Raw genomic sequence first — 26,257 nt, forward strand, 5'->3', positions numbered from 1 at the left:
GGCCACATGAATGTCTCCGACTTCCGGTATACGATATAATGGACGAATTCAACGCCAGGTGTGGCATCCAGTCTTCTGTGTGGAATGGTCGAATGATGGTCAATTTGGCTGTCAGGTGAACTGGGTAAATACATCGGGTACAAAACCCGTAGTTGGTGGTGGCCATGGAAACAGCCCCAGGTGTGCGTCGCGAACATTCTAGGTCTCGTCTCGTGATGGATGTCTTGTTTTAGTACCCAGACAAGTTCTACAGTAGAAAAGGGCAGACACTCGCCCAGGATGGAAGCTGGGTGACCTGGGGAGGCTGAGCTCTCTTACATCCAGGAGCTATAATTGTTCCACTCAGAGACAAGGCCACGGATTGTAATCACAAGGGCCTCACTTATACGATGTGTTGGCTTCAGGTTCCGTGCCAGCTGCTTTGTTTTCCCAGGCAAGACCTGCATTTGACATTGCAGTCATTCTTGATTCGGTACTCGTTGGACGTCAATACCATTAATAGCTCCGTCTGAGCATGACTAGTTCACTCGACCTGACACTGGACCTGACATTGGGAAACACACGTAGGCATGACAAGCGTAGGTGATGTTCATGCATACCTACAACACATCAGCTACCAACAGAGGGATCTCAGGGCCACGCTCAAGGTGGGCAACCTTCGCAGAAATTAGTGCCGCAGGCTATTCCACTGCCTGATCACCAACTTGTGATACAGTTCTCGGTCACCCATTCCATGGCGAGGCCCTTGTAACAAACAAGGAGTTCTCCATTGCAAATCGAACTGACATGGATCTGCACTACCAGGGTGGACCTTAAACAGCCTCACCTAAGAACTAGAAATTTGCCGAACATCAAAGCTTGCTGCTTACCTTGATCCTTCTGGAACAATGATCCCCTGTGTCGGATCGTATTTCCCTTTCCTTCTTGTCAATTGTATCAAGGCGTTTCATGCAGCCCCATCTTGTTGAATCCGGCGCCTCAATGTAAGGCAAAGAGACGTGGGACAACCTGGTCGGCAACCCCGCCACAAGATGCCCAACAACCCGGTGGCTTAACTAAAGTCGCACTACTCCGCATCTGCCTCCTTGCCTGTCCTGGCGATAGCCTCCCTTCCAAGCGCCCTCGTCATTTCTTTGGGTGGTTGAGCTCCACCTATCATGGGCTTTTCTCCCCATGGGTCTGATCTTTTGTGGTCAGTGATGTCGTTGCTGTCATTGTCAACTCGGGCTATCGCAGCTCCTGGGCGGCTATGGGACCACTCGTTGGCATTGGTTGGTTCTCGGTTCCCCGTCGGTCAAGTTCATCTAGACTACACCTGCTCATCATTCATGTCTGATCCATTCTCGCATCTCTTTGTCAAATGCGTGACTATAGCAGATATAATATGCATTCTGCCTGATCACAGGCGAGTTTGCTTGATCCATTGTGTTCCCATGCTTCTTGTCCGTGTAAGTTGAGCAGGCTTCTATGGAACATTGGACATTGAGCTGCATTCAGCCACCTGTAAGTTTTCCCTGGTTGATGTCAGAACTGTACCTAGTCATGGGGCAAGAGCTTTCTTTGCCGTCTGGGCCTAAGTGCTGCGTTTGCGCAGATCACATATGTCCTACTCTGCAAGTTGGGAATGCGCAACTGCGACTTCAGAACAGGGAGTCTACAACGTCACACAATGATACTTCTCACACACAAGCACTTGTTATGGAGCGAAGCAACAAATGCTCTGGCATTTCTTTGGTTTGAAAATTTGGTAAAACCTGGGATTCTGGGTCTCGGTGGCACTGGCAAGAGGGAGAATCGGCATACGTCCAGTTAGATAGACATCATACAGGATGGTAGCCAGCCGTCTAACAAAGGGTTTGGGGTGACAGCGACGTGAATCACAACACAATAGCCACCTACTAGCATGCATTTAAAGAGCATGAGCACCTAATTATAATACCTTGAAAGAAAACTTGGTCTTGGCAACAAGCACAGCTACCTTTCACACCAACAAAAGTTGAATGCAACTCTGAGAAAAAGGATAAGGCAAACGCAGAACACCTGAAAGTGTCGTCGCAGCTCCCGGGTAGGTGTATGTATCCTCAGCTTTTGACTGACTCCCACGGCCAGCAACGTCAACACCGCCGAACATTAACCGCTACTGAGCTCTCTCCCCTGGCCTAACCCAAAGGCGACTGTGCCAGCGGACAGGTACATCGTCACAGGTGAAAGCTGAGGTGCTAAACCCAAACAGGCAACGGCGTCTTCTCCCGATTCTTGGGGCCACCTCTAGAAATTATCTCTACCTCTAGAGCCTTGCTGGAGCTGCGAAAATCCACCTCCCCGTGATTGCCTCCCCATCCTCCATTCCTCATCGTCACCTTCTTTTGATACCCATCCATATCCCTCCCCCGGAGCTCCCTTCTCCCCCGAGCTTACCCTGACCTGCGCGATACGTCGACCACGCGATCCCCCGACCGGCTTCGAGCGCAAAGAATCAGTTGATTGATAGAATGGCTGCTGTGAGTGCCTCAGATGGTTCCTTCCATGACCTTGCCTATCCATCTCCCTCGCACCTTCCCAAGTGTCCTCTTCAACGAGGTCGCAGCTTCCTATCGTCAAGAGCCTGGAGATGGATGACCGCCTGCGGCCTATCTACTCTTCTGCCCTTTTTCGGGCGCTGCCTCTACCTCCCTCCTCTACCTCCCCCGCTCGCGTGTTGTCCCGCTGTTGCGCCCTGTTTGATGGTCTTGACCGCGAGGCTCTACACCCATTTTCGCGATGAGGCGCTCGTCGAGTTCCCAGAGTTTTCCAGGCAGACATTCGAGATACTGCCGGACGAACTCGATCGCTGACCAAAGACAGCCGCGACCATACAATAACCCAGGCTCGAGCTACCTCCAGAACGGTGCGAGCGGCGGCCTCCCTCCCCACGGTGCCGCGCCTCTTCTGCCAAACCAGGGCCGTGTTGTCCAAACAGGTCCCATAAGAGTTCTCTGCATCGCTGATGTGCGAGGTGCGTTTCTACGACGAAAAGGACTGGAATCTTGCTGAGCTGTGTGTTAGGAAACCTGAGATCGCTCAACGACCTTGCGAAACAAGCCCGGGCTGACCACATCATCCACACTGGTGATTTTGGTTTTTACGACGACACTTCCTTGGAACGAATCGCCGAGAAGACGCTTAAGCATGTCGCCCAATATTCGCCCCTGATCTCCGAGCCCGTCAAGAAGGCCATCCAACAAGGCGGCCCCGGCCCCGTCAAGACTCGATTCCCCCCTAGCGAGCTACCTCTTTCAGAACTCCCTCTCCTCATCAGCGGAGAGCTCAAGCTCGATGTTCCCGTCTACACTGTCTGGGGTGCTTGTGAGGATGTCCGAGTACTAGAGAAGTTCCGAACCGGCGAGTACAAGGTTCCCAACCTGCACATTATCGATGAGGCTCGATCGATGCTCTTGGAGGTTGGCGGCGTCAAGCTGAGGCTACTCGGCCTTGGTGGTGCTGTTGTAATGCACAAGCTCTTCGACAACGGTGAGGGCCGCACTACCATTGCCGGTGGACAGGGAACCATGTGGACGACTCTTCTGCAAATGGGAGAGCTCGTTGATACTGCTCACAGAGTCTACGATCCTACTGAGACCCGTATCTTTGTCACACACGCCTCTCCTGCGCGAGAGGGTATCCTGAACCAGCTCTCGGTGACGCTCAAGGCCGACTTCTCTATCTCTGCCGGTCTTCACTTCCGATACGGTAGCTCCTACAACGAGTTCAGCGTCAACCCGACTCTCGACCACTACCGAGGCAAGCTTGCCGCCTCCAAGGCTTCCTTCAACGACGTCTGGGAGACGGTCAAGGGTGAGGTTGAGCCCGCCATTCAGCAGAATGAGGCCCAACAGAACCTCCTTAAGAATGCCCTCCAGCTTGTCGAGAAGATGCCCACGACTGCTGCAGGCGGCAACCCCTTCGGCGGCCCTGTCGCTGGTCAGGCAGCTCTCGGCCAAGTCGACGAGAGTGCATTCAAGAACATGTGGAACTTCAACCTTGCTGATGCGGCCTTCGGCTATCTCGTCCTGGAGATCCAAGATGGCCGAATTGGTACAGAGATGCGCGCCCAGGGTTTCAACTTCTCCCACCGAGGAGCCAAGCAGCAACCCGGTATCCCCCCCCGTGACAGCATCAGCTCCTACCGCCGGAATTCCTTCGCCCGCCCCTCCCTCTACTCAATCCAGCATCCCGCCGCCTACGAGTCGACAGCCATCTGCAGTGCAGCCTGCTAAGCCTACCGTAGCGACGCCCCTGCCTGGTCCCCCGAAGCCCGCCACCCCCCAGCCAGCCCCAAGCTCGAGCAGTCCCGCCCCTCCCCCCTCCTAGCAAGGAAGCTGACAAGGCTCCCGTCCCGGCTGCAGCTAACGGCTCCGCCCACGTCCCTGAGCCCGTTTCTTCCCCCGCTCCCAAGACTCCTGCTTCCGACATCATTGGTCTCTTCATTATGAACGTTAGCACCGAGGACCAATGCAGAGAGCTCTTTGACGAGGAGGACAAGGCCAAGATCCTCAAGGTCGAGAAATGGGGCAACTCTAACAAGGTCGTCCAATTCAAGACGACCGAGGATCGTGATGCCGCTATGGCCCGATTGCCTGAGGAGGTCAAGACTCGAACTCAAGAGGATCGATCTAAGCCCCTTGTGAAGATCTTCCAACATCGCGAGGGCAAGTCGTATGGCAACCGAGGTGGTGCCGGTAACTGGGGTGCCAGCGGACGTGGCGGAGCGACCAGCACGAGCGGCTACCGAAGCGCTGGAGGCGCCAGTGACTCGGAATCGAACCGACGTGGTGGTCGCGGCGGCCGTGGCCGTGGCGGAGATCGTGGTCGAGGTGGCCGCGGCCGTGGAGGTCTCAAGGGCGAGACTGGTACCTCGTCGCCCGCCCCCTCTACCCCCGCCGAATAATTATCACGATCAACATCTAAGTATTGATACACAGCTCTCATGAGATTATGGCTTATCCCCATATTCTCAGTACCTAGCTTTGGCCCTTGTGGCACCTCCTTTTTGTCTCGCCTCTACCCGATTCTTGCTGGGGGCTCAAGGGACAGGAAAACTGAGGGGCGTCCCTCAACCTGCGTTTTCATGTATTGTGTACCTAATGAGATCTCGGAGTCGTCGAGCTTCGGCATCGAGGGTTTGGCTTCTTTAGTTTTGACCTGTATGGAGTTCAGTTGCGAAGAGAATCTTAAAAAAAACATCATTCCGGGCCCTGATTGCATCTCGGGGACGTGAATGTGGTGATGGCATTTCTTGGGGGGAAGGATTAGGGGGTAGGATCGAGGGTGCTTTGGAGTGAATGACTTTCTATTTGTACACTGCCACAATTGACTGGCTATTTTCTGTCATGCCCAACCTGAAAACATTGCTTCCGAGACTGGGTTGAAAGTAGACTACATAATGCGTATATTCTTGAGCACTTTATAGGGGCTTCATGCCCTTGTGGATGGCGGCGATTCCGCCGGTCAGGTCCTCGTAACCCTCACCAGCGACAACAAAACCAGCATCCTTGATCATGTCCCTAAATTCCACTTGGCTAGGGAACCTCTCGATACTCTCAACGAGGTACTGGTAGCTGTCTCGGTCTCCGGCGACCAGCTGGCCGATCAAGGGAATGGCACTGAACGACCACTGCTTGTAGACCGCGTTGAACAGGGGGTACTTGTCGACCTTGGAGAACTCTAGGCAGGCAAAGACACCGCCAGGCTTGAGAACTCGGTGAGCCTCCTTTAGGGCAGCAGGGATGTTGGAGAAGTTGCGGATGCCAAAGGCAACGGTATAGAGGTCGAGAGAGTTATCCTCGAGCTGAGCGGGGAGGACCTCAGCATTGGCCTCGAGGAAAGAGAGTGCGGACTGGTGGGATGCGGGGAGGGCGAGGGAACGCTGGCGGCCCACGGCCAGCATGTCGGGGTTGATGTCGGAGATGGTAACTGTCACGTTGGGATTGCGATTGAACTCGTGGGCGTGCTGTAGGTGACGGAAGGCAATGTCACCGGTACCGCCGGCGACGTCGAGGATGCGCTGGGGCTGGCCAGGAGGGTTGGTAGCACCGGGGTTGAGCGAAGAGATAAAGTAGTCCCTGAACAATTGCGTGTTAGTCTGTTGAACAACCCGAAGTTCGGGAGAGCCGGTATATGCCTACTTCCACAGGCGATGAATGCCCAGGGACATCAAGTCATTCATCTTATCATAGGACTCGGCGACACTGGTAAAGACACCAGCGACACGCTGCTGCTTCTCGCCCTCGGTGACGGTCTCATAGCCAAAGTGGGTAGGGCGATCGGAGGTGGGAGTGGTGTTGCGGAGGGCATTGGAGGAGGAGAAGGGGCGGACAAAAGCGGCAGGGCGTCTTGAGGGGTTCAATGAGCGGGAGAAGCTCCGGAGAGCTGTGCGGGAGGCCATTGTGGGCGAGAATTGGGCCTCGGAGGTATGAGGGATGGTCTCTATCAGAGGTCAGTTTAGAATCATACGAGGCTGAGAGGTGGAAATTTGCTGGTGGATGAGTGGGGGCGGTGTGGCGCTTGTTCAGCCTTGTACCAGCCACGGTGGCTTGACAAGGTGCGATAAGCAGAAGAGGATGAACCAAACCAACAAAACACTTCGTTTTGTAAGAAGACGAATAACTCACGCCTAGGCAATGTCTCCAGCTGTTGTAGCAGCTGAATCTCCCTCCCGCTTCCGCTCACGATGAACGCTGAGAGCCCGAACAAAGGTGTGCACCTTGTCCTTCATGAACCAGGCAACGAGGCCAAAGATTGCAAACAGAGTAAGAATGAGAAGAGCGATACTAACTGCTGGGTTGGTCATTGCGTGATTGGTGTTGTAGTTGCGGATTGAAGATGGATGGGGATTGCGGTTGCTTTATTGTGAGTTGGACGATGAACTGGGAGATGGATGATGGTGTTTTGAAAGTTGTTTATTTTCCTCGTCTAGAAATCTATGCACTGCTGCATGGCAGTTCCTGCAAAACCAATTGGCTGTTAAACCCATTGTTTACTCTTTAACGATGCCATCCTGACAGTGGCAGACAGCTGCCATGCACTGCACTAGTTGGGGTTCATGGAAATCTGGAGTCTATCGGAATGTGGGGTACATTGATAAGACTCGTGTGGGGGATAGCAAACACAGGGCCTTATGGACTGTTCCTGGCTTTAGCATCGCCAGATGATTGACAGGGCATCTCGGCAAGGGTGTCGAAACTTAGCTCAGCGCAATTACCGACTGATAATGGATGGCTTCGGGGTTTGTTTGAGGCTGGGTATGCCGAACCTCGTCCAGCAACGGCTTATCTCAGTCTCGGCTCATACGGTTGGAGTCGGCTCAAATGACGTCGCTTCAAGTATACAGACCGAGAACAGCCCCCTCGGTAATGTTATTTCTCCTCTTCGTCTTGTCGTTTACTGCAAATTGGAAGTTGATTAAAGAAGGGAGAAGTCTACGCATTGAGATTGCCTTTCGAACGGGATCACAGCCACTATGAAGTCTCGAGCTTTGCGACACGTCGCCCTGCGAAGGGCTGCCCTCTCCAGACCGCAGACCGTACCCTTTGCTCTTCGATCAGCCAGCAGTCTCTCGCAACGACCCAATTCCGACTTTGTTTCCTTCCCCGGTGCCCTTAAGAGTGCCTTCACAACGACGCTCAAGTTTGAGGCTCCCGAGTCGTATCCTGCCCTGCCGACGTACCGCGTTGTCGACCAACATGGCGCGGTGGTAGACGAGTCCTTCAAGCCCGATATCTCGGACGAGGAGGTGATTCGACTATACAAGGACATGGTATTCATTTCCATCATGGATCTGATCATGTTTGATGCGCAACGGCAAGGTCGACTGAGCTTCTACATGGTCAGTGCTGGCGAGGAGGCTGTCAGCATTGGCAGCTCAAGTGTCTTGGATCGGGAGGACGTCATGTTCTGTCAATATCGAGAGCAGGGCGTGTTCAAGGAGCGAGGGTGGACGGCAAAGGAGTTTATGGGCCAACTCTTTGCTAATAAGCGGGATCCTGGCCGAGGGCGGAGTATGCCTGTGCACTACGGAAGCAAGGAGTTGAATATTGTGAGTGCCCTATGAACTGAAGCAAGATATTGAAGCTAACAATGAGGATGAAGCATTCGATCTCGTCGCCGCTGGCAACGCAACTTCCCCAGGCCTCTGGAGCTGCCTACGCCCTGAAGATGCAACGGCTTCAGGACCCCAATGTCAAACCTAGAGTGGTTGCAGCCTTCTTTGGCGAGGGCGCAGCCAGTGAAGGAGACTTTCACGCTGCGTTGAACATTGCAGCCACAAGATCTTGCCCCGTGATCTTTATCTGCCGAAACAACGGCTACGCCATCTCGACACCTACACTGGATCAGTACCGTGGTGACGGTATTGCCAGTAGAGGTATTGGCTATGGTATCGATACTATCCGCATCGATGGTAACGATATCTGGGCTGTTCGGGAAGCCACCAAGAAGGCCCGTGAGATGGCTCTCCAAGACGGTGGAAAACCCGTCCTTATCGAGGCTATGACCTACCGTGTCTCGCATCACAGCACATCGGACGACTCGTTCGCATACCGCGCGCGGGTAGAGGTCGAAGACTGGAAGCGACGTGATAACCCTATTACCCGACTCCGCAAGTGGATGGAGGCTAAGGGTATTTGGGACGAGACTAAGGAGAAGGAGGCCCGTGATAGTCTGCGCAAGGAGATCCTGAAGGCGTTTAGCGAGGCTGAGAGGGAGAAGAAGCCCCCGATTCGAGCCATGTTTGAAGACGTCTATGAGGAGCTCACGGAGGATCTGAAGGCGCAGATGGCAGAGCTGAAGGAGATGCTAGACAAGTATCCCGAGGAGTATGACGTTGCTGAGTTTGAAGGAGGCAAGGATAGCCTGAAGCCATAAAGCCTGTGTAAGTAGATAATTACCCAACAAAGCACCAAACGCAATAACAAAAAAGGAGAGTATCTCGGTTCAAAAGCACATATCACTATCATGACTCCTCTGTACTCCATACCAGGTCATAGCTCGCAGATGGAGACACCCATGACCCAATCACACAATGAAGCGCCGGTGTGCTCATGGGACCCTGGTGTTGGGTTCCGCTACCTAGACAAGGCGGCCGTCGGGCGGTTTTTGTTTACTTTTTGTGTCTTTGATGCGGGCTGGATGGTTCCCGACGAGGAAAATGCCAGTTGGCAATGCGTCTGGCAACGTGCCGCAGTCAGGCATTCTCCATCTCGTGGCTCTCTTTTTGCATGATGGGGTTGGGGGTGCGTGAATGCCAGTTGCCGATTTGTTAGTGGAGTGCATAATGAAGAACGGCGCTCTGACACCCATCAGATTGGAGGGACACTGATAATGGCGATATCCATAAAATAGCTTAAGGATAATGAATAGCAGTAGGTGAGCTCACGATGAATAATTACATATGATCGGTGTAAAGAACCGTCATGGACGAGGCCTGGCTAAAACATCCACGGCCTGTACCTTGTTGGCGGTCACGGTGGTTTAGTGCGACTTTTCTAGTGGGTTCCAGCGGGTAGCCCTACCCGGAGGGGTGCTGCGTGATGGACGCCACTATGAAGCAAAGCGAGCCTCTCCACAAAGCGGGATCTCTCAACCCAGCCCGCGTCTTGTCTCCATGGATGTGGATGTCTTGCTTGATAAAGAAGAGAGGCCCGACGGTCCAGGTGGTGGTGATGCGCTGGCCTTGTCCCCGGCACATCCATCCATTGCTTCTGGATATGGTCTTTGGTGCTGCCGCAGCAAATACTCTCGAGGGTGGCATGGTGCGACAAAGAAGGGACTTTGCAAGCGAGAGTGAGTCCCCGTGGGCTGTGAATGGGTCGGTTGTGAGATGAGGTGCTTTGCTTCTTGTCCGCAGAGCACGGCGGGATACGGATGCGTTCCCTTACAGTAGAAGTACTCAGCCATGGATGATGCGGCCAACAGCCCCCGGCACAGTGCTTGTTTGCAGTTGATAAGGCTGGCTCACCTACAGAGGTCCTGTACAGTGCTCTAGCTCCCTGGCACATGGCCGACCCCAACTTTTTCGCAAACGTAGCACCATCAGAGCACGTCGTTTTCTGCCGTGTGGCCTGCCCAGAGCCTCTCACCCCCATGGATGGATAGGTGGATGGAGTCCCTCTCCTCCTAGTGGACCACACACGTCAACCGTAAACCGCCATCTGCCATCCGCATCCGCCAGCCCGCCGAAACAACGAGCATTTCTCTTCTCCTCCCCCCAGGACTGCATGCCATAAACCCAAAAATAATCCTCCCTCCTAAACTTCCGCCTCCTTCCCTCTTCTCGCAACCCTCGCTCTCGTTGACCGAGACTCTGTCCTGCTCCCTCGGACTTTCTAGGCTTGCCTCTACCCACTTGCTAACAAGCCATCTGCCCATCTCTCCGCGCCGTAAGTTGACGGGTATCGCTATCTCTTCGCCCGCTCTCGTCATCCCGACCCCATCGCCCTCTCAACACCGGAGAGAAACCACGACCACGACCACCCCGCCGCGCCCGCGCCTGCCCGCTGCCTTCCTGATGGCGTAGGTCGTCTGGGCATGGCAGAACGAAAATCGGCAGGTGACAACGAAGTGCGACTTCCCTCGACCTCATCGACCTCAACTGCCAAACTCTCCACCGCCGCCGCTTCTCTAGGTCCCCAGAGGTAGGGCCAGCCCTTTATTCTTCTTCCGTCTTCTATCCTCATCCCCCAGCGCCGCTTCACCATTCACCACTCTCTGCCTGCCTGCCTTCCAGCCAGCCAACCAGCCAGCCATTCATCCACCGGCAAAGCAAAGCTCGCACAACCGCCATCAGCCGCACGCCGCCGCCTCCTCCCGCTCCTTGCGTCGCCTGTGCCGGATAGTCGAGACGGGGCTCCGTCGTCACCCACCTGCGCCGACCCAGAGGGATGCCGTCGTCGGACCCGTGTTCGCCCAGTAGCTCGCTGATTCACGCACGCACAAGGCACGCGCAAGACGTTCACCACCGCAGTTTGCACGCACGCACGCACGCCGCGGGCCTGTAGCCGGTCGCCGTCTTCAACCCCCGGACTACCTGCCCAGCTCGAGTCTACCTCTCGCCTGCTAGCCTGATTTATCATCCTGCCGCCGTGATCAGGTTGCTGGTCCCTCCCAAGCCGACAATAATCTCCAATCCTTGGCCCAGGCTGAGAGAGGCAGCTGCAGACCCGGATCGCCATCACTGAAAACGGTTGTTCTGCGGGGACGGCTCGTGCTTGTGCTTCTCCTCCTTCCTTCGCTTCCCTCCACCTTTTTGTGCAACCTTCATCGACTCACACACTTTCTCCATATTTGCGTTTTCTTCCAGATGCATCGTCAGTACAAAGCTCATGCCAATCATGTCTTCTAGAATCACCAGATCTTCGGCCCGTCAAGCAGCGAGCCAGGCAGCCCAATCCCCTGCTTCTGCTCCTGCTGCTGCCACAGCTGCCGCTGCTGACGTTCCGACCATACCAACTGCCACCCCATCCTCTCGAAAGCGAAAAGGGCCTACTACTGACAAGAGCCCACCTTTGCCATCTGGGTCTTCAGGTCGACGGTCCAAGAGACAGAAGATCCCCGAAGCCGTTTCTTCCCCCGCCACCACCAACAATCATCCACCCCCATCCAGGACTCGGAGAAGGGGGAAGACAACTGCAGATATGGATAGTCCAGAGTGAGTCTGGGCAGCATCAGGCAGTATACGGAGCATAAAATCTAACCTTTCTCCAGCAACGAGCGTTCTGGTCCTGCGAATCCCACCGAACCTTCTATCCCGTCCGGCTCGTCTAGTAGAAAGTCGAGTCGATCCAAGAAGCCAACAGGCACGTCGCAAGGTTTGCATCGCCCGAGAAGATTTGGTGGCTATTTTTAGGTTTAGGAACTTACCATTATATAGAGCCAGCATCCGGCGCGACTCTCTCGACGCGGAGGTCGAAGCGAAATCTCGACAATGCCGCTGATCAGGATACGGTCATGACGGGAACCGACGAGAATAGGGATCCTGGGCCGCCGCCGCCACCGCCCCCTCCGATCGATCACCATGACGATGACGATAGTGAAGACAACGAGGATGACGAAGACGAGGATGAGACACGAAGATACGATGATGACGACGATGAGGATGAAGATCCTTTTGGCGGATTCAGCGGACCTCCAGGTTCTCTTTCGAGCACTCTGCGAGCACTGACTGGGATGATGTCGGGTCTCAGCCATAGGTTACGGGAATTGCTCAGCAGCCTTCGGTCGGACGACCTTTCAGTCCAACTGATAGCTCTTCAAGAGCTGTCGGAGATCCTTTTGGTTTCCAATGAGGATAATCTTTCGGGCCACTTCTCTCCCGATGCTTTTGTCAAGGAATTGGTAACCTTGATGAACAAGGAAGACAGCCCCGAGATCATGCTTCTGGCGTGCCGCTGTCTGGCAAACCTAATGGAGGCTTTGCCTGCCAGCGTGGCGAACGTCGTCTATGGGAACGCCGTCCCAGTCCTATGCCAGAAGCTCCTCGAGATCTCCTTTATCGACTTGGCAGAACAAGCTCTCAGCACCTTGGAGAAGATATCTGTCGAATATCCCACAAGCATCGTCCGCGAGGGTGGCCTAACTGCCTGCTTATCATATCTCGACTTCTTTGCAACGGGAACGCAGAGAACCGCCGTTACCACCGCGGCAAACTGCTGCCGTAATATCCCTGAGGATTCTTTTCCAGTGGTTCGCGATGTCATGCCTACACTCCTCAACGTCCTCAATAGCAACGACCAGCGTGTTGTGGAGCAAGCATCTCTCTGCGTTTCGGGCATCGTTGAGAGCTTTAAATATCATCCGTCTAAGCTTGAGGAGTTGGTCAGCGTGGATCTGCTCCGGGGTGTGCTGCGTCTTCTCGTCCCTGGCACGACCAACATGATTGGATCCAGCATTCACACTCAGTTCCTGCGAGTCCTGGCATTCACCGCGAGAGCAAGTCCTCGTCTCTCTGCAGAACTCTTCAAACTCAATGTGGTTGAGACTTTGTATCAGATTCTCACTGGAGTGTCACCACCAAGCGGAACTGAGGATGTGGCATCCAAGCTGGACAGCGTTGTTATCATGCAGGCCCTGATTCACCGACCTCGAGAGCAGATTATCGAGACACTCAACGTCATTTGCGAGCTTCTGCCTAACCTGCCTAGGAACGCTGATCCATCCTTCGGTGATTTTGTCGAGCTTCAGGCATCGACCGAGTCCATCGACGGAGGTGGTAGAAACCGAAGAACTGCCAACGAGAAGCGCATCGAGCTTCTAGAGACCTGCAAAGATGAAGTCCGCCGCTTCGCCCTTATCATCTTCCCTACCTTGACCGATGCTTTTTCCAGCACTGTCAACCTGAGCGTTCGCCAAAAGGTTCTGACAGCACAGCTAAAGATGCTTTCTAATCTCGATGAGGATATCTTGGTTGAGGCACTGACTCCCGTCCCCTACGCATCTTTCCTGGCTTCGATCTTGTCGCAACAGGACCACGCATCTCTTGTGATGTTGGGCCTTCAAGCAGCCGAACTCCTACTCAGTCGACTCGACAAGATCTATCGTTACCAATTCTACCGCGAAGGCGTGTTCCTGGAAATCACAAAGATCGCAAACGAGGAGGAACCTGCCGAGACACATCCAGAGGAGACGGATAAGCAAAATGGCGAGGGTGAACAGGCAGCGGAACGGAGAGAAAACGAACACTCCTCAGACCAGGACTCTGGCCACGATGAAGAAGACGATGAAGAACGCGAGTCATCGGATGAAGATGAAGACGAAGAGCACGAGAACGAGAACGACGAGGCTCACAACGACGACATGTCCCCTGTTAGCTCCCGGGGATCGACTATGTCCCTCGAAATTCCACTCCATCGCTTTGTGTCCGATGTGCGGTCCATGAAGTCTCGCATCCGCGAAGTGGCCAAGAAGTTCCTGGAGACCCACGAGACCGAAGGCCACGGCCAGGCCATGAAGACCAAGGCAACGATGATCCTGGATGCGCTGTCAGAGTTGGCGGGTGAACTTGAAACCTATTATCTCAAGCGCTCGTCCTCGAATGTCACACCCGACAAAGGAAAGGAGCTGTTCACAAAGCTTGCGTCTTACTTCGACACGGATGTTTTGGAGAGTGTTACTAGCGCGGAGCTTCTGGCATCCGGCCTCGTTCGGGTTCTGCTCGAAATCTTGAGCAACCCTGATGAAGAGCTGGCCCGCTCAGCCCAGTCGACATTCCTTGAAGTCTTCATGGCATACACTGTCAAGTCGAGGCCCAAGACGGCAACTGCTGAGTCTCCGGCGACACCTTTCAGTGTCATGATCCACAAGCTTCAGGATTTGCTCAGTAGGTCAGAGCATTTCGAAGTCATCACCGTCCACCACAACACCTTTGATGGCAACCACAGCAGCCCGGCTTCGATGCTCGGAAAGCAGATCCGCCTCCGCCTTGTTGCTGATGAGGAGTCGGATATCCCTCGCCCATACCGAAATATTATGGTATCGATCCACGCTATCGCGACCTTCAAGTCTCTCGACGATTACCTACGCCCGCGGATTAGTCTTACTGAGCGTCCCCGTGGCTCCGCTCGCAGAGATGGTGTTGCTCGAGCGCTTGCTGCAATGGCTAGCAGTGCAGGCCTTCCGCTTAGTAGCGCGGCTGCTGCCCGTCTGGCCGCTGCGGAGCGAACAAGCCCATTCTCTGGAGGACCTCCTATTCCGCCACCTCCCGCCGCCCCAACCCCATCCAGCTCTCGGCCACTGCGAAAGCTCAAGTCTCAGCCTGCCCCCGCGACCCCAGATCAATCTGCTGGACCGTCTCGGGACAAGGGCGTTCTTCGGCGATCTGCACGACGACATGCCGCCACAAGTACACCTCCGCCTCCCCGTCCTCCGCCAGCAGACTCTGATGAGATGCAAGACACACTAGAGTGCGCTGATGAGAAGCAGCTGACGGACGATGAGGATGCTGGTGAGAGCAGTGCCCTGGATGCTATTGTTGGCGAATTGGAAGAAGATATGGAGGAGGAATCGACACCAGATGACACCTCCGCTGTCAACATGGAGGTTGCTACTGGCGGACATGTGACGGCACGCAAGGAGGATGGCACGAGAATCGCAACTCCCACTGGATCCGGTGCACTTAGCCGTGCTGGCGGGCCTTCCGGAGGCCATGGCACACCGACACCTTCAGCATCGTCACGACCTTTGTCTTATTCCTCAGCTCTACAGTCTGTACCCCAGGACTGGCATATCGAGTTTAGTCTCGATAGCAAGCTGATCCCCAACGAGACTACCATCTACCGGGCCGTCCACACCTCGGCATCCAACTCAGATGAGCATCTTAGCCGAAGCATCTGGTCGACTGTGCATCCCATCAAGTTTAAGCGTGTGCCTGGACCTCCCCCAGCCGAAACCCTTTCCTTCACGTCCAATGTTGAGGCTGATGGAGAGGACGAGCACGGCATTCCTGCATCGCTTGCGAAGCATCCGACCACAGCATCGATCCTTCGCCTACTAAACATCCTCCATGATCTCAATTCCAACATTGAGGATGTTCTAGTCGAGCACAAGACCAGCATCATCGGTCTCAACGTTGAGCCGCTCTCTCAATTTGTGAATACCAAGCTCACCGCTAAGCTCAACCGCCAACTGGAGGAGCCCCTGATCGTGGCCAGCAACTGTCTGCCCAGTTGGTCCGAAGATCTGGCACGACTGTACCCCTTCCTCTTCCCATTCGAGACTCGGCATCTCTTCCTCCAGTCCACATCTTTCGGATATGCCCGATCGATGACTAGGTGGCAGAATACACAGTCAGGGGAGGACAACAGACGAGACCGGAACAATGAGCGGCCATTCTTGGGCCGACTTCAGCGACAAAAGGTTCGGATATCTCGCCAAAAGATTCTGGAATCTGCGTTGAAGGTGATGGAGCTATATGGTGCCTCTCAGAGTATCCTGGAGGTTGAGTACTTTGAGGAGGTGGGCACGGGTCTTGGTCCCACCCTTGAATTCTACTCGACGGTCTCGAAGGAGTTTTCGAAGAGGAAGCTTAAGCTCTGGCGCGAGATGGATTCAAACGGCTCAGACGAATTCGTTTCTGGCGCTACTGGTCTTTTCCCACGACCTCAGAGTGATGAGGAAGCCGGAACACCCAACGGCGAGCGTATTCTGCACCTGTTCAAGATGCTCGGAAAGTTTGTTGCACGATCCATGATCGACTCTCGCATCATTGATCTCCACTTCAACCCTATCTTCTTCCGGATCGGAGATGCGACTTTGAGTGGAGTGAAGCCATCACTGGGAGCTGTCAAGATCGTTGACCCCGGCCTGGCGCGCTCACTGAAGGCGATCAAGAGGTTCGCCCTTGCCAAGAAGGAAATCGACGAGGATCCTGCTCGAACGGCTGCGCAGAAGGTGGCTGACACGGAGAACATTGTCATTGACGGGGTCAAGATTGATGACCTGTGCCTTGACTTTACCTTGCCCGGCTATCCCAGCATCGAGCTGGAGAGCAACGGCTCCCAAAAACGAGTCACCATTGACAACGTGGACTCGTACCTCGAGAAGGTCATCGACATGACTCTTGGGTCTGGTGTTCGCCGGCAGGTTGATGCCTTCCGCACTGGATTCTCGCAGGTGTTCCCTTACTCGGCATTGAGCGCCTTTACCCCAGACGAGCTTGTGACTCTGTTTGGCCGAGTTGATGAAGACTGGTCTCTTGAGAGTATGTTTCCTTCAGGTTAATTGTTCAGCAGTTGCTAACGTATCACTAGCTCTCCTCGACTCTATCAAGGCGGATCACGGCTACAACATGGACAGCAAGAGCGTCAAGAACTTGCTCCATACCATGAGCGATTTTGATGCTGCACAGCGTCGCGATTTCTTGCAGTTCACAACTGGAAGCCCCAAGCTTCCGATTGGAGGTGAGCATGACATGTCTGTCTTTTCGAGCTGTTTCTAATATTCTTTTAGGATTCAAGTCTTTGACACCCATGTTCACCGTGGTGTGCAAGCCCAGCGAGCACCCATACACGTCTGATGACTACCTTCCCAGCGTCATGACTTGTGTGAACTACTTGAAGCTCCCCGATTACTCCACCATTGATATCATGAAGAAGCAGCTTTTCACGGCAGTCAAGGAAGGCCAAGGGGCGTTCCATCTGTCTTAAATTGGTCTATCAGTCCTGAAGGAGCGAAAGATGTAATACCGAGGAAGGTGACGCGGCGTTGGAGCTGATCAGGGGCATGTCAATGGACGCCCCATGCATTACAGAGCAAATGATACCGGTAATTCCTTTTTTTTGGACGAATTGGCAAGAAAAGTTCTCATACTCGCTTGATGCCGTCACGACACGACATTACCTATCTCGATGATGGCGCGCTGGGATGAATGAATGAAGGAAGGAAATAGAAAGGACGGGTTTTGTTTGCCGCGTGCCCACAGAAACAACAAACATTGCATTCATGGCTTAGGTGGAATCCAGGCGCAGGGAATTTCGATGAGAACTGAACTGAAGGAACGGACGGTACGACAGAATTTCATGCGTCTTCCTCCCATCTTTGGGATGGATTGGAGGATAGGAGAGAGGCTCCTAGGGGAAAAGGGAAAGATGGGCTATGAACAAGTAACGCCTCAATCAAGCGCAGTAGTTATAGACTTTATCTGAAATTGAGTGAGTTTGGGCTCTTTTTGACACGATTTGATTCATTCATGGTAATTATCTTGGTACTGTAACCCATTCCATTCCATTCCATTCCAATCCAACCCTGTTGATCGATGTTGAGGGAACCAGTCCTCAATTCCCATCGGATAGATACATACTCCCAACGCCAAAGCTTGCAGTTCATACATGTTGAGACGTCAATAATACGCCATGCTCATCAATACAAAAATCACAAATCTTGCAACGAGACAGACAGTAAACCTCCCATCCCTCTCTATCAAGTACTATAGTCGCTCATCATCTTCGTCAGAGTCCCAAATCTCGGGAGGAACTCTCGCGTCGTCGCGGACAAGGCTATCAGGCAGCATCTGACTCTTGGTCAAGAGCTGGGACGAGCCCGCAGCGTAGCCAGGTGGTAGACGCAGGGGTGGTGAAGAAGGACCATCGTCGTCCAGTAGGCCTTCAGGGAAGTCAATGCTGCTAGACGAGTGTAGGTCCGGACGATGAAGTGACGCCGACGAGTTTTTCTCCGGGGTCGAGGCCTGTGAGACGGTCGTCGCCTGTGAGGGGCGGACAGTCGAAGGTTTAACCGTGCTACTAAGAGGAGGTCGGGAGGCACGGTAGGAGGATGCCGCAAAAGGGGTTCGTGGAGGAGGAGGTTTGATAGTTGCAGGAGACGACGGGACGTGGGTAGTTGGAGGAGTCGCATCCTGCTTATTGCTGTTTTCCTCCTCAGGTGTAGAGGGAACGAGGATGTCGTCCGAGGTAGGAAACTGGGTAGAGTGGGCAATGTCGCTCTTGAGTTGAGCTTCAACCTGCTGAGAGACGCTCATGCTGGGTGTAGGCGCAGGGTTCTTATCCCTTGGCTGGGCCTGTGATGAGTTGGCAAAGAGGTCGACTCTTCCACTCTCGTCATCATCTTGTGTCGGGCCCTGGGACTGGGTGGCGCCGTCACCGTTGTTGTTCTCATCGAAGATAGCGTGTCGAAGGTTCCAGAGCAACTGGCCGACAACAGCAGGCGGGATATAGATGTAACGACCGATATCACCCTCGACCCAACCCTCTTCGCGCATGTCGTCGCCTTCAACGGGGTTGTTGAGCTCATACACCTGAGTCAGGTGATAACGCCATACTGGGCCCTCGGTCACACGGCCAGGCTCTGCGCAGGCGAGGAAACGGAGCAGCTCTCCATCATACAGCCAGAAGCGGACGACTTGGGCAGGGATCTTGAAAGGGAGCACAAGGGCAACCTGGAATCCTTCAATGACATCGTCTAGCATGTCCTGAGAGAGCGGGAGGAGGACATCGGTGCGAGCAGAAGCGGGTGGAAGAGCTTGCAGAGTCACGAGGGGCACACGCTGAGATTCAAGGGGTTGAGTCTGAGTCGGAGGGACAGGGCGATGGATAGGTTTTCGGAGACGCTTCGCTGGGCGACGCGAAGCTTTGGGCGTTGGTGAGAGGGCAGGAAGTGTGGTTGGTCGTGAGCTGAGAGGTGGAAGTGGTGGTGACGATGTCGAGGCTTCAAGTCGTGAACTTGACGACTCCCCAGTTGAGACCTCGCCAAGGACCCTTCGTTGGATTCCACTACCAGAGGGATCTGCTTGAGTAGGTGTCCTAGACAATGCTTCCTCAGACGAGGCAATCTCGTTCATGACAAACTGAGTTTCAGGTCCAGCAACGAAAGTGTTTTCGTCGTTTTCATCATCACCGCCAAAGTTCTCGTCGTTCTCTCCAAAGTCGTCGTCATCCTCATCTTCCGAGTCGGGAATCTCGAGAAGGACCCTTTTCTTCCCTTGGCCTGGAGATACCAGCTTCATTTTCCTTCTAGGCGTGGGGCTGCCGTCCCTGTCTCTTCTCTGGCTCCCACCCAGCTCGGTGCTCTCGCCTCTGCGCCTAGGCTTTGTGGGTGTCTCCATCTCGCTCAAGACTGAGGAAGACTCGGGCGGCTCAATGACCGACTTTGGAGTCTTGTTGGGTGAGTCAACGGGCAGTTCCCGTAGGGGAGTACGAGCAAGCGAGCCCCAGCTCTCGGTAGCATAAGAGTCCTGAATAATGCGATCGTGACGTCGAGGGGTCGTTGCAACACGCGGCTTCCCAGTAAACTCCTTAAGCGGTGATGTGACAGCCGGCGAAGACCCCTTTCCTTTGACTGGAGTGACATCCACCTGATCAGGGGCGCCGTAGCGATCCATCATGAGGCTAGCCATGGACGATATGCTTGGCGGGGCAGAGAGCTGGCTCGATGAAGGAATCTCCGCTGACTTGGCGCGCTTCCGTGGTGTCTGCGGGACTATGGAGTCCTCGCGGGTGGCGATCGGTTCCTCTGGCCGCTGCCGGGCTTTGGAGGCAGAACCAGGACGTCTTCTCTTTACCGGGGTAACAGACTTGAGGCGCTGAACTCGTCGTGGGCTTGGGCTTGTGGGATCGCCAAGCCACTGCTGGAACCCATCGTCCTCTTCCTCGTCTTCAGAGTCCTTGATGTACTGGGCCTGACCATTGCGACCGATGAACTGGGTCAATGTTTGCGTGTGGTAGCTTGAGCTGGGTACATCCCCCGTCGTCTTCCGTCGGTTCGATCTCTTCGTCTTCGTCTTGGCGGCCTTAGGTTTCTCCTCGTCTGAATCCTCGTCATCGTCGTCGTCGCCCATCGTCCGGCGTCGTTTCGTTCTTTGCTTCTTGACAGAAGCCTTCTTGGAGGCTCCTCGTCGCTTTCTCCCGGTGGACACGGGCTCTTCATCCTCATCATTCCCCTGCTCTTCCTGATCCATATCTGGTGCTCCCCTTTCCTCATCCCCATCATCGTCCCTTTCATCATCCTCGCTATCGCTCAGCACGATCGGATCCTGCTCGTCAAAGCTCGACGACACAAAGTCGATCTGGGTCAGGGTCTGCTGCCTCAGCATCTTGGCGCTCGTCTCGGCCTGCTTCTTGCGATTCTGCTTCCCATACGTCCGCACGACCTTCCGACGCCCAGGGAAATGCGCTTGCTGTTGTGCTGGTGTCGAGTGGTAGACTCGACTCGGGGCGGGGACGCCGCCTGAGCGGGTCTTGGGCGGCATTGTCGAGGCGATCCGAGCTGACTCGGGGTTTGTGGAAAGGTTTATATGGTTCTAGTTCAAGACTCGGAATAGTCTAAATTCGACATGTCGTTTGTTTGCAGTTGAAAAGGCTTAATCACTGGCAAGCAATCAATGAATTGTTCGTCCAGGGTTGATGGATGATGGGTGGAGCTTTGGCGCCAAAGGAAAGGCGTAAAGTGGCGTGGCCTTGGCGTGAAACGCGGCGACGCGACGCGTCTTAAAGTGCAGGAAGGCGCCAGGGTCTGCGCATTCCCACCTTCCTCCCCGCAAACGCGTCCGATTTTAATTGAGAGCTATTCTTAGCGTGCCATTGTCACCACAACCAGACTATGACGTCGCTACCATCTCAAGGGCTGATTTCGAGTCCTCATCTTGACTTCTACTCAGATGAAAAAGATGTCTCGTCAACAGGGTGATAGTTCATGGCAAATAGATATATCGAGATATACTAAAAAGGCCAACCTCCAGGCGCCTCGCCATACGCGTCTCTCCCTATATACACCACGAACCATCGCACCTCATGCAATTCCCACGGCTGGTCAAACATGCTGACTGGTAGTATAGCAGTTACTAGTACAGATTCATCCCATCATATCCTCCACCGTCCCTCCTCAATACCCGAAGACTTGACTCCTATATCAATAGCTTCATCGGAAAGCAGCCTTGACATCGGCACGGGGCCACTCAAAAAGGACGTCGCCACCGTACACATTGGTCGTCACATCACCAATTCGCCTCTCCACGTTTTCATAGAACCTTTCACACTCCGATAGCACCTTGGCCACCAAGCCTCGGCTCAGCGCCGGGTCGTCTGCGTCGCCAAAGTGCTTCTCCACACGCTTGCGCAGCGCTTCGATGCCCTTGCGCACTTCCTTGGAGTCGTAGTTGCCAAGCACCTTGTTGAACACCATCTTGCTGTTGGATGGCTGCGCCGCGATTGTTGACGCCGACTTTCCTGACTGGAGCTGCGCCTCCATGTTCTCGAGGTGCTCCAGTACCTTGCCCAGCGGTCGTCGCATCACCGCGTTCAGATAGAGGTTCATGTGCTCGTCGTACGTTGCGTTCGCCTGGTCCTTCCACTCCTCAAGCACATCCAATCCCCGAGTGTCCGTCTCTTCTGTGAAGTGGTTCATGTTCTCAATCAGGAGGATATGGAAATTGAGAGCCTCCTTGTCCTCGGGATCTGCAGAGCCGCTCGTCACACTAACTCCAGGGTTCTCTCGGGCAATGACCATGAGCGAGTCAAACATTGTCTTGAGTAGTCGGTCATACTCGCGGTCAATGGTGCTTCGAGATGCAAGATTGGCATCCACCCCGGCAAGCATGTTCTCGACAGCAGCTGAGAAGGCAGGGAAGACGCGGATGAATGAGATGACGCCCTTTCGCTTGCTGATCTTGACCTTGGTCTCCTCGATAGCTCGAATCTGCTCATCGACAAATTTCTTAAACCGCACTTCCAGATGCCCGTGGAGCTTCTGCAGCAGAGTGTTAAGGTACTCTTGGTTAGACTGGCTAATCTCGGCCATCTTCTTCTCTAGAGTGGCCAGGACTCCAATTCCTTGTCTGGTAATCATTAGCATATCGACAAGAAAAATGGACACATTCAACTTACAGAGGATCCTGTCCAACCACCCATTCCATGAGCCGAAGCAGCTCTGACTCAAGGAATGCAAACACAACCTCCATCGAGCGCAAGATGCGCTTGGCCAACTCGCGGTCTGGCTCCATGAGACGAGGCCGTCTCAGATCGCCACCTCGTCGGTCTCGAGGTGCCCTAGCAGCAACAGAGTCTGGGAAGTCGATCTGTTCCAGTGTTGTTGCGTGGAAGAAGTCGATGATAAAGTTCTGCTCCATCTGCATAAGAGGAAGCAGGTCATCGAGAACACCCGCAAAAACTTCATATGGCAGGTCCCTGCCCTCGGCACCTCCTCTTTTCTCTGCCTTTTGCTTGCTGCCGCCATCCTCTCGCTGTGATCGAAGGGCACGAGCAAGCGTTTGACTACGCTTCACTGTCAGCTTTCTGGCAGTGGTAGCCACACCTCCCTCCTGATGCTTCTCGACGGGAGTCGTGAAGAGCAATTCGGCCTCATCACCAGTCAACTTCCTGGCATTCTTACGCCACACCGCAACCACAGCCTGGAATTCGACCCGATACACAGGCTGACTCTTATCCTGGTAAATTTGGATGAGGCGGTTCCATTGCTCCGTGTCCATGTCGCGGGCATAAAGCATCAGGGGACTGTACTTCCACAAGACGTCTCGGCCAAGGTCATGATGCGTAGAGTCCACCTTGCGAGACAAGGCCCCTTCCATGGCAAGCTTGGTTTCTGTAAAGGCCTCGTCAAACTGCCGGGACATGAAGTCGACGAATCTGCGCATAAACGACGCACTCTCCTGGTCGTAGATCTGCTTCTTCTCTTGGACGATGCGCATTTGCTTGAAGTCGGGGTTGAGGCCATGGGCTTGGTCCGATTCTCCCGTCACATCCACCTTGTCGCCACCGCTGCGAGTGGGATCGATCTTGATCATAGCCTTGTAAAGGACGACCAGAGACTTTTCAACGTCTTCCAAGCCGCGCAGATTGTCCAAAGGTGCCATTCGGAGTACTTCAAGTTCGTTCGATGTGATGGCGCATGTCTCAAGCAGAGACTCGAGCTCCTTCTTGAGTAACTTCTGGTTTGCTGTCTGCACCTGAAGACCCTGGCCCTGGGCCTCAATATATGCAATATCCTCCGACAAGGTCTATTGCTTGTTAGAACTGCCATACAAGTTTAGTTAACAACTTACCGAAAGTTCAACGGAATAGAGTGTGAGCAAGTTGTCTAGCTCCTCACACTCAGCCATAGCAACATCAAGTCCCAACTTGATCGCATCGACGCGCTCATCTTCCTCACGGAAGCGAGCAAGCCAACCTCCGGCCTGCGCTTTGTTGAGTTCACGCTCAAGATCAGCCTTCATCTCTTCGACGTTGCGTGTTCGCATCTGCTCTCCAGGAATCCATCCGAAGTAATCCAGCCACTGGGAAAATTCTTCACTCCTCTCATCCAAGATTGATGGGTTGACACCTAGTGTTTGGAGGTACTTCACGTCATTGCCTGCAGCAATAGACCGGCGAGGCTCCTTCTTCTCAGGTTCCTTTGACTTCTTGGTTTCTTGGGGCGGCCCATGCGAACTCGATGGCCTGCTGCTAGGAAGACTGATTTTAACTTCAGGAACCAGAGAGCTACGATCTGCAGACTTGGGGCGCTCTGTAGACTTGGGTTTTTCCAACACCTTGGGTTCTTCTGTAGGTTTCGCCTGCTCGTAGGGTTGCTCAGGGGTCGTTTCCTTTTCCCTGGAAGGCGGGCGAGGCGGCGCAGGAACAACGCCCGTGATACCGTCGGGTCCTTCATCACCCTTGGCTTGAGCTTGACGCAGACGCTCTCCCGCACCACCAGGTCGAGGCTTAAAGGCAGTTGCCGCAGATGCAGTAGCGGCAGCCTTCCATAGAGCACCTGCGATCTCATTTCTTGACTTCTTCACCCTGATCATAGGGCCCAGACCAGGTCTTGATTCGTCTGAGTCACCTGCTGATGGGCTGGGTTCTTTACGAGGTGGTGAGATAGGAAGATCATCTGGGGCCGAGACGGGAGGCTCAGGGGGCGAATTAGGGGCAGTTTGGAAGGCCGGTGCCGGCGAAGGGGCGGCACTCGCTGCCGAATTCGAAGAACCTGGTCTGAGAGCTGGGGGTACTGGAGGTGCTGATGTCTGTTCATGCCTTGGCAATTCCGCCATCCGTCCTGCGGACGTCGGAATCTCTCGATCCTGAAGGCTTCCGGTAAGGGAGCTATTCGCCGACTTCATACTCGAAGTATCCTTTCTTGGCAAAGCCCGTTCGCTGCTACGTGGTGGAGGCGCCATTGGCTCCTTTTTCCCAGGGCTGATCAAAGGCGGAGGTACCAGGTCTCGGTCAAGGGGTCGAGTAGGATCCATAGGGGGTCTTCTTCTTTCCGGAGGCGGCCTATCAAGTTGGAGAGGTGAGGGAACAGGTTGATGGGGTTGCATAGCTGGCAGCGATTTTGGCGAAGATGAGGATTGAGAGGTTGGTGGTTGCGGAGGTGTAAGGGTTGTCGGCGTTCGTGCATCCGGAGGTTCCCCAAACCTCCCATAAGCTCCCGGCCCTGTCATACCATTGCGAGAGCGTGGTGGTAAGCTAGAAGCATCATCGCTTCTGGCGGCTAAAGAATTGGCAACCGAGTCCTGACTCTTGTTTCCATGAGCCATCCATCGAGGAGGCGGCGGGCCCCCCCTCGAAGCGCTCGAATCAAAACTCCCAACAGGCGAGTTGGTGATGTTTGGAGGTGGACGAACTGGCGGCGTCCTGAAACGCGGGATCTCTTGGGCGGCGGCGGCTGGATGTCCCGGAAGCGAAGGTCGCTGAGCTGGTGAACTGTTTATAGGTTGGCTCGGCAGTTGTTCAGGCTGTGATGGCGGCTGCGACGGCTGTTGTGGCAAAGAAGGTCTTGCGGGGCCAGGCGGTCGTCTCGTAGCCCCCATTACTTGCTCATACTCTCTCTGCTCGAACCCGAAAAGCTCTGGAGTCCTACCGCCAGTGTATTTTCCGTAGATCTTGATGAGACTGGCAATAAAGAACTTCTTTTCCTTATCTGTCTGGGCCTGCCAGAAGTAAGGCTTGCCGAGAGTAACCTGGAACCCAGTGTCGCCGGCCCAGTCGCGATGGTTGGCGTTGGCTTCGGGCCCGGTGTAGGACTCGATGCGTGACAAGTCGTCAAGATTCCATGTCTTGCCGATAGAAAAAGAACCGTTGGCATTCTCTTTGGACTTGTGCATGCGGACTCGGCCGGACTTGCGAACGGCTACGATAATAATTCGAGGCTTCTGGACATCAGGTGTCCGGGCCTGGGGCGGAGGAGGGGTCGTTGGGTAGGAGGAGAATTCGGTGATTCGAATGTGGGTGATATACGTCTCATGAACTAGCGAAGCTCGTCAGTCGAATGATACACTCGCCATCATGTGTTTTCTTGATCTCTGTCTCCTGGCGACAACCCCACGGCCAAAAGTTGATGGACTCGCGGATCAGACGCGGAGATTATGGAGTCGAGAGCTAAGCTTGGCGAGGACAACAACCACAAGACTTACGGGAGCCGTCCACATCCTTCTTGTTGAAGCAGCTTTCTATGATGCGGCGCTTCTCATCCTCAAAGCGCTCTGCCCTACTAGCAGCCGCAGCCGCGCCGGGGCCGCCCCCATTTGCGCGGTCCATGAGCAAACGGCGAGGAACGGGATCACGCAGGGGCGACGAATGGTGAGCGCGGAAGCATGTTCGGTCGGGCAGGGGAGGAAACGAGCGGTTCCCGCGACGAGAAGCGGGCTATTCGAACAGGTGAGCGCGCAGGGCGACGGCGCAGTTGTCGACGTGATGAGGTGATGCTTCTCGGCGCTCGGTGACGTGGATTCGTTTCGAGGACAACTTGGTCGTCGAGGTCAATGTAGGTAATGTGGCTGGAG

The 26,257-nt window shown here is 54.4% G+C and overlaps 6 protein-coding genes across 6 annotated transcripts; 3 read left to right on the forward strand and 3 right to left on the reverse strand.

The window, feature by feature from the left end:
• Positions 1-2,760: 2,760 nt before the first annotated feature.
• Positions 2,761-4,927, forward strand: LRP88_13195 (DUF2433 domain-containing protein; the record flags this gene model as incomplete). Its single annotated transcript, XM_083249570.1, has 3 exons — positions 2,761-2,995; positions 3,046-4,242; positions 4,329-4,927. 3 exons carry the CDS (start codon positions 2,761-2,763, stop codon positions 4,925-4,927), a joined length of 2,031 nt encoding a protein of 676 aa, XP_083093904.1.
• Positions 4,928-5,443: 516 nt separating this feature from the next.
• On the reverse strand, positions 5,444-6,424 carry LRP88_13196 (2-hexaprenyl-6-methoxy-1,4-benzoquinone methyltransferase; the record flags this gene model as incomplete). Its single annotated transcript, XM_083249571.1, has 2 exons — positions 5,444-6,101; positions 6,165-6,424. The coding sequence occupies 2 exons, from the start codon at positions 6,422-6,424 to the stop codon at positions 5,444-5,446; spliced, it is 918 nt and encodes a 305-aa protein (XP_083093905.1).
• Positions 6,425-7,498: 1,074 nt separating this feature from the next.
• Positions 7,499-8,901, forward strand: LRP88_13197 (thiamine diphosphate-binding protein; the record flags this gene model as incomplete). Its single annotated transcript, XM_083249572.1, has 2 exons — positions 7,499-8,074; positions 8,128-8,901. The coding sequence occupies 2 exons, from the start codon at positions 7,499-7,501 to the stop codon at positions 8,899-8,901; spliced, it is 1,350 nt and encodes a 449-aa protein (XP_083093906.1).
• A 2,465-nt stretch (positions 8,902-11,366) lies between these two features.
• Positions 11,367-17,174, forward strand: LRP88_13198 (putative ubiquitin-protein ligase UFD4; the record flags this gene model as incomplete). The annotated part of the gene is made up of 5 exons (XM_083249573.1): positions 11,367-11,683; positions 11,740-11,843; positions 11,906-16,729; positions 16,779-16,928; positions 16,978-17,174. 5 exons carry the CDS (start codon positions 11,367-11,369, stop codon positions 17,172-17,174), a joined length of 5,592 nt encoding a protein of 1,863 aa, XP_083093907.1.
• Positions 17,175-17,953: 779 nt separating this feature from the next.
• On the reverse strand, positions 17,954-20,728 carry LRP88_13199 (uncharacterized protein; the record flags this gene model as incomplete). Its single annotated transcript, XM_083249574.1, has 1 exon — positions 17,954-20,728. The coding sequence occupies one exon, from the start codon at positions 20,726-20,728 to the stop codon at positions 17,954-17,956; it is 2,775 nt and encodes a 924-aa protein (XP_083093908.1).
• Positions 20,729-21,396: 668 nt separating this feature from the next.
• On the reverse strand, positions 21,397-26,012 carry LRP88_13200 (exocyst complex component Sec3-domain-containing protein; the record flags this gene model as incomplete). The annotated part of the gene is made up of 5 exons (XM_083249575.1): positions 21,397-22,307; positions 22,358-22,404; positions 22,461-23,479; positions 23,537-25,722; positions 25,889-26,012. 5 exons carry the CDS (start codon positions 26,010-26,012, stop codon positions 21,397-21,399), a joined length of 4,287 nt encoding a protein of 1,428 aa, XP_083093909.1.
• Between the last annotated feature and the right edge of the window lie 245 nt (positions 26,013-26,257).

Source organism: Fusarium phalaenopsidis (assembly GCF_050370095.1).
Source record: "Fusarium phalaenopsidis strain FUZ10S chromosome Unknown contig_32332, whole genome shotgun sequence".
Lineage (NCBI taxonomy): Eukaryota > Fungi > Ascomycota > Sordariomycetes > Hypocreales > Nectriaceae > Fusarium > Fusarium phalaenopsidis.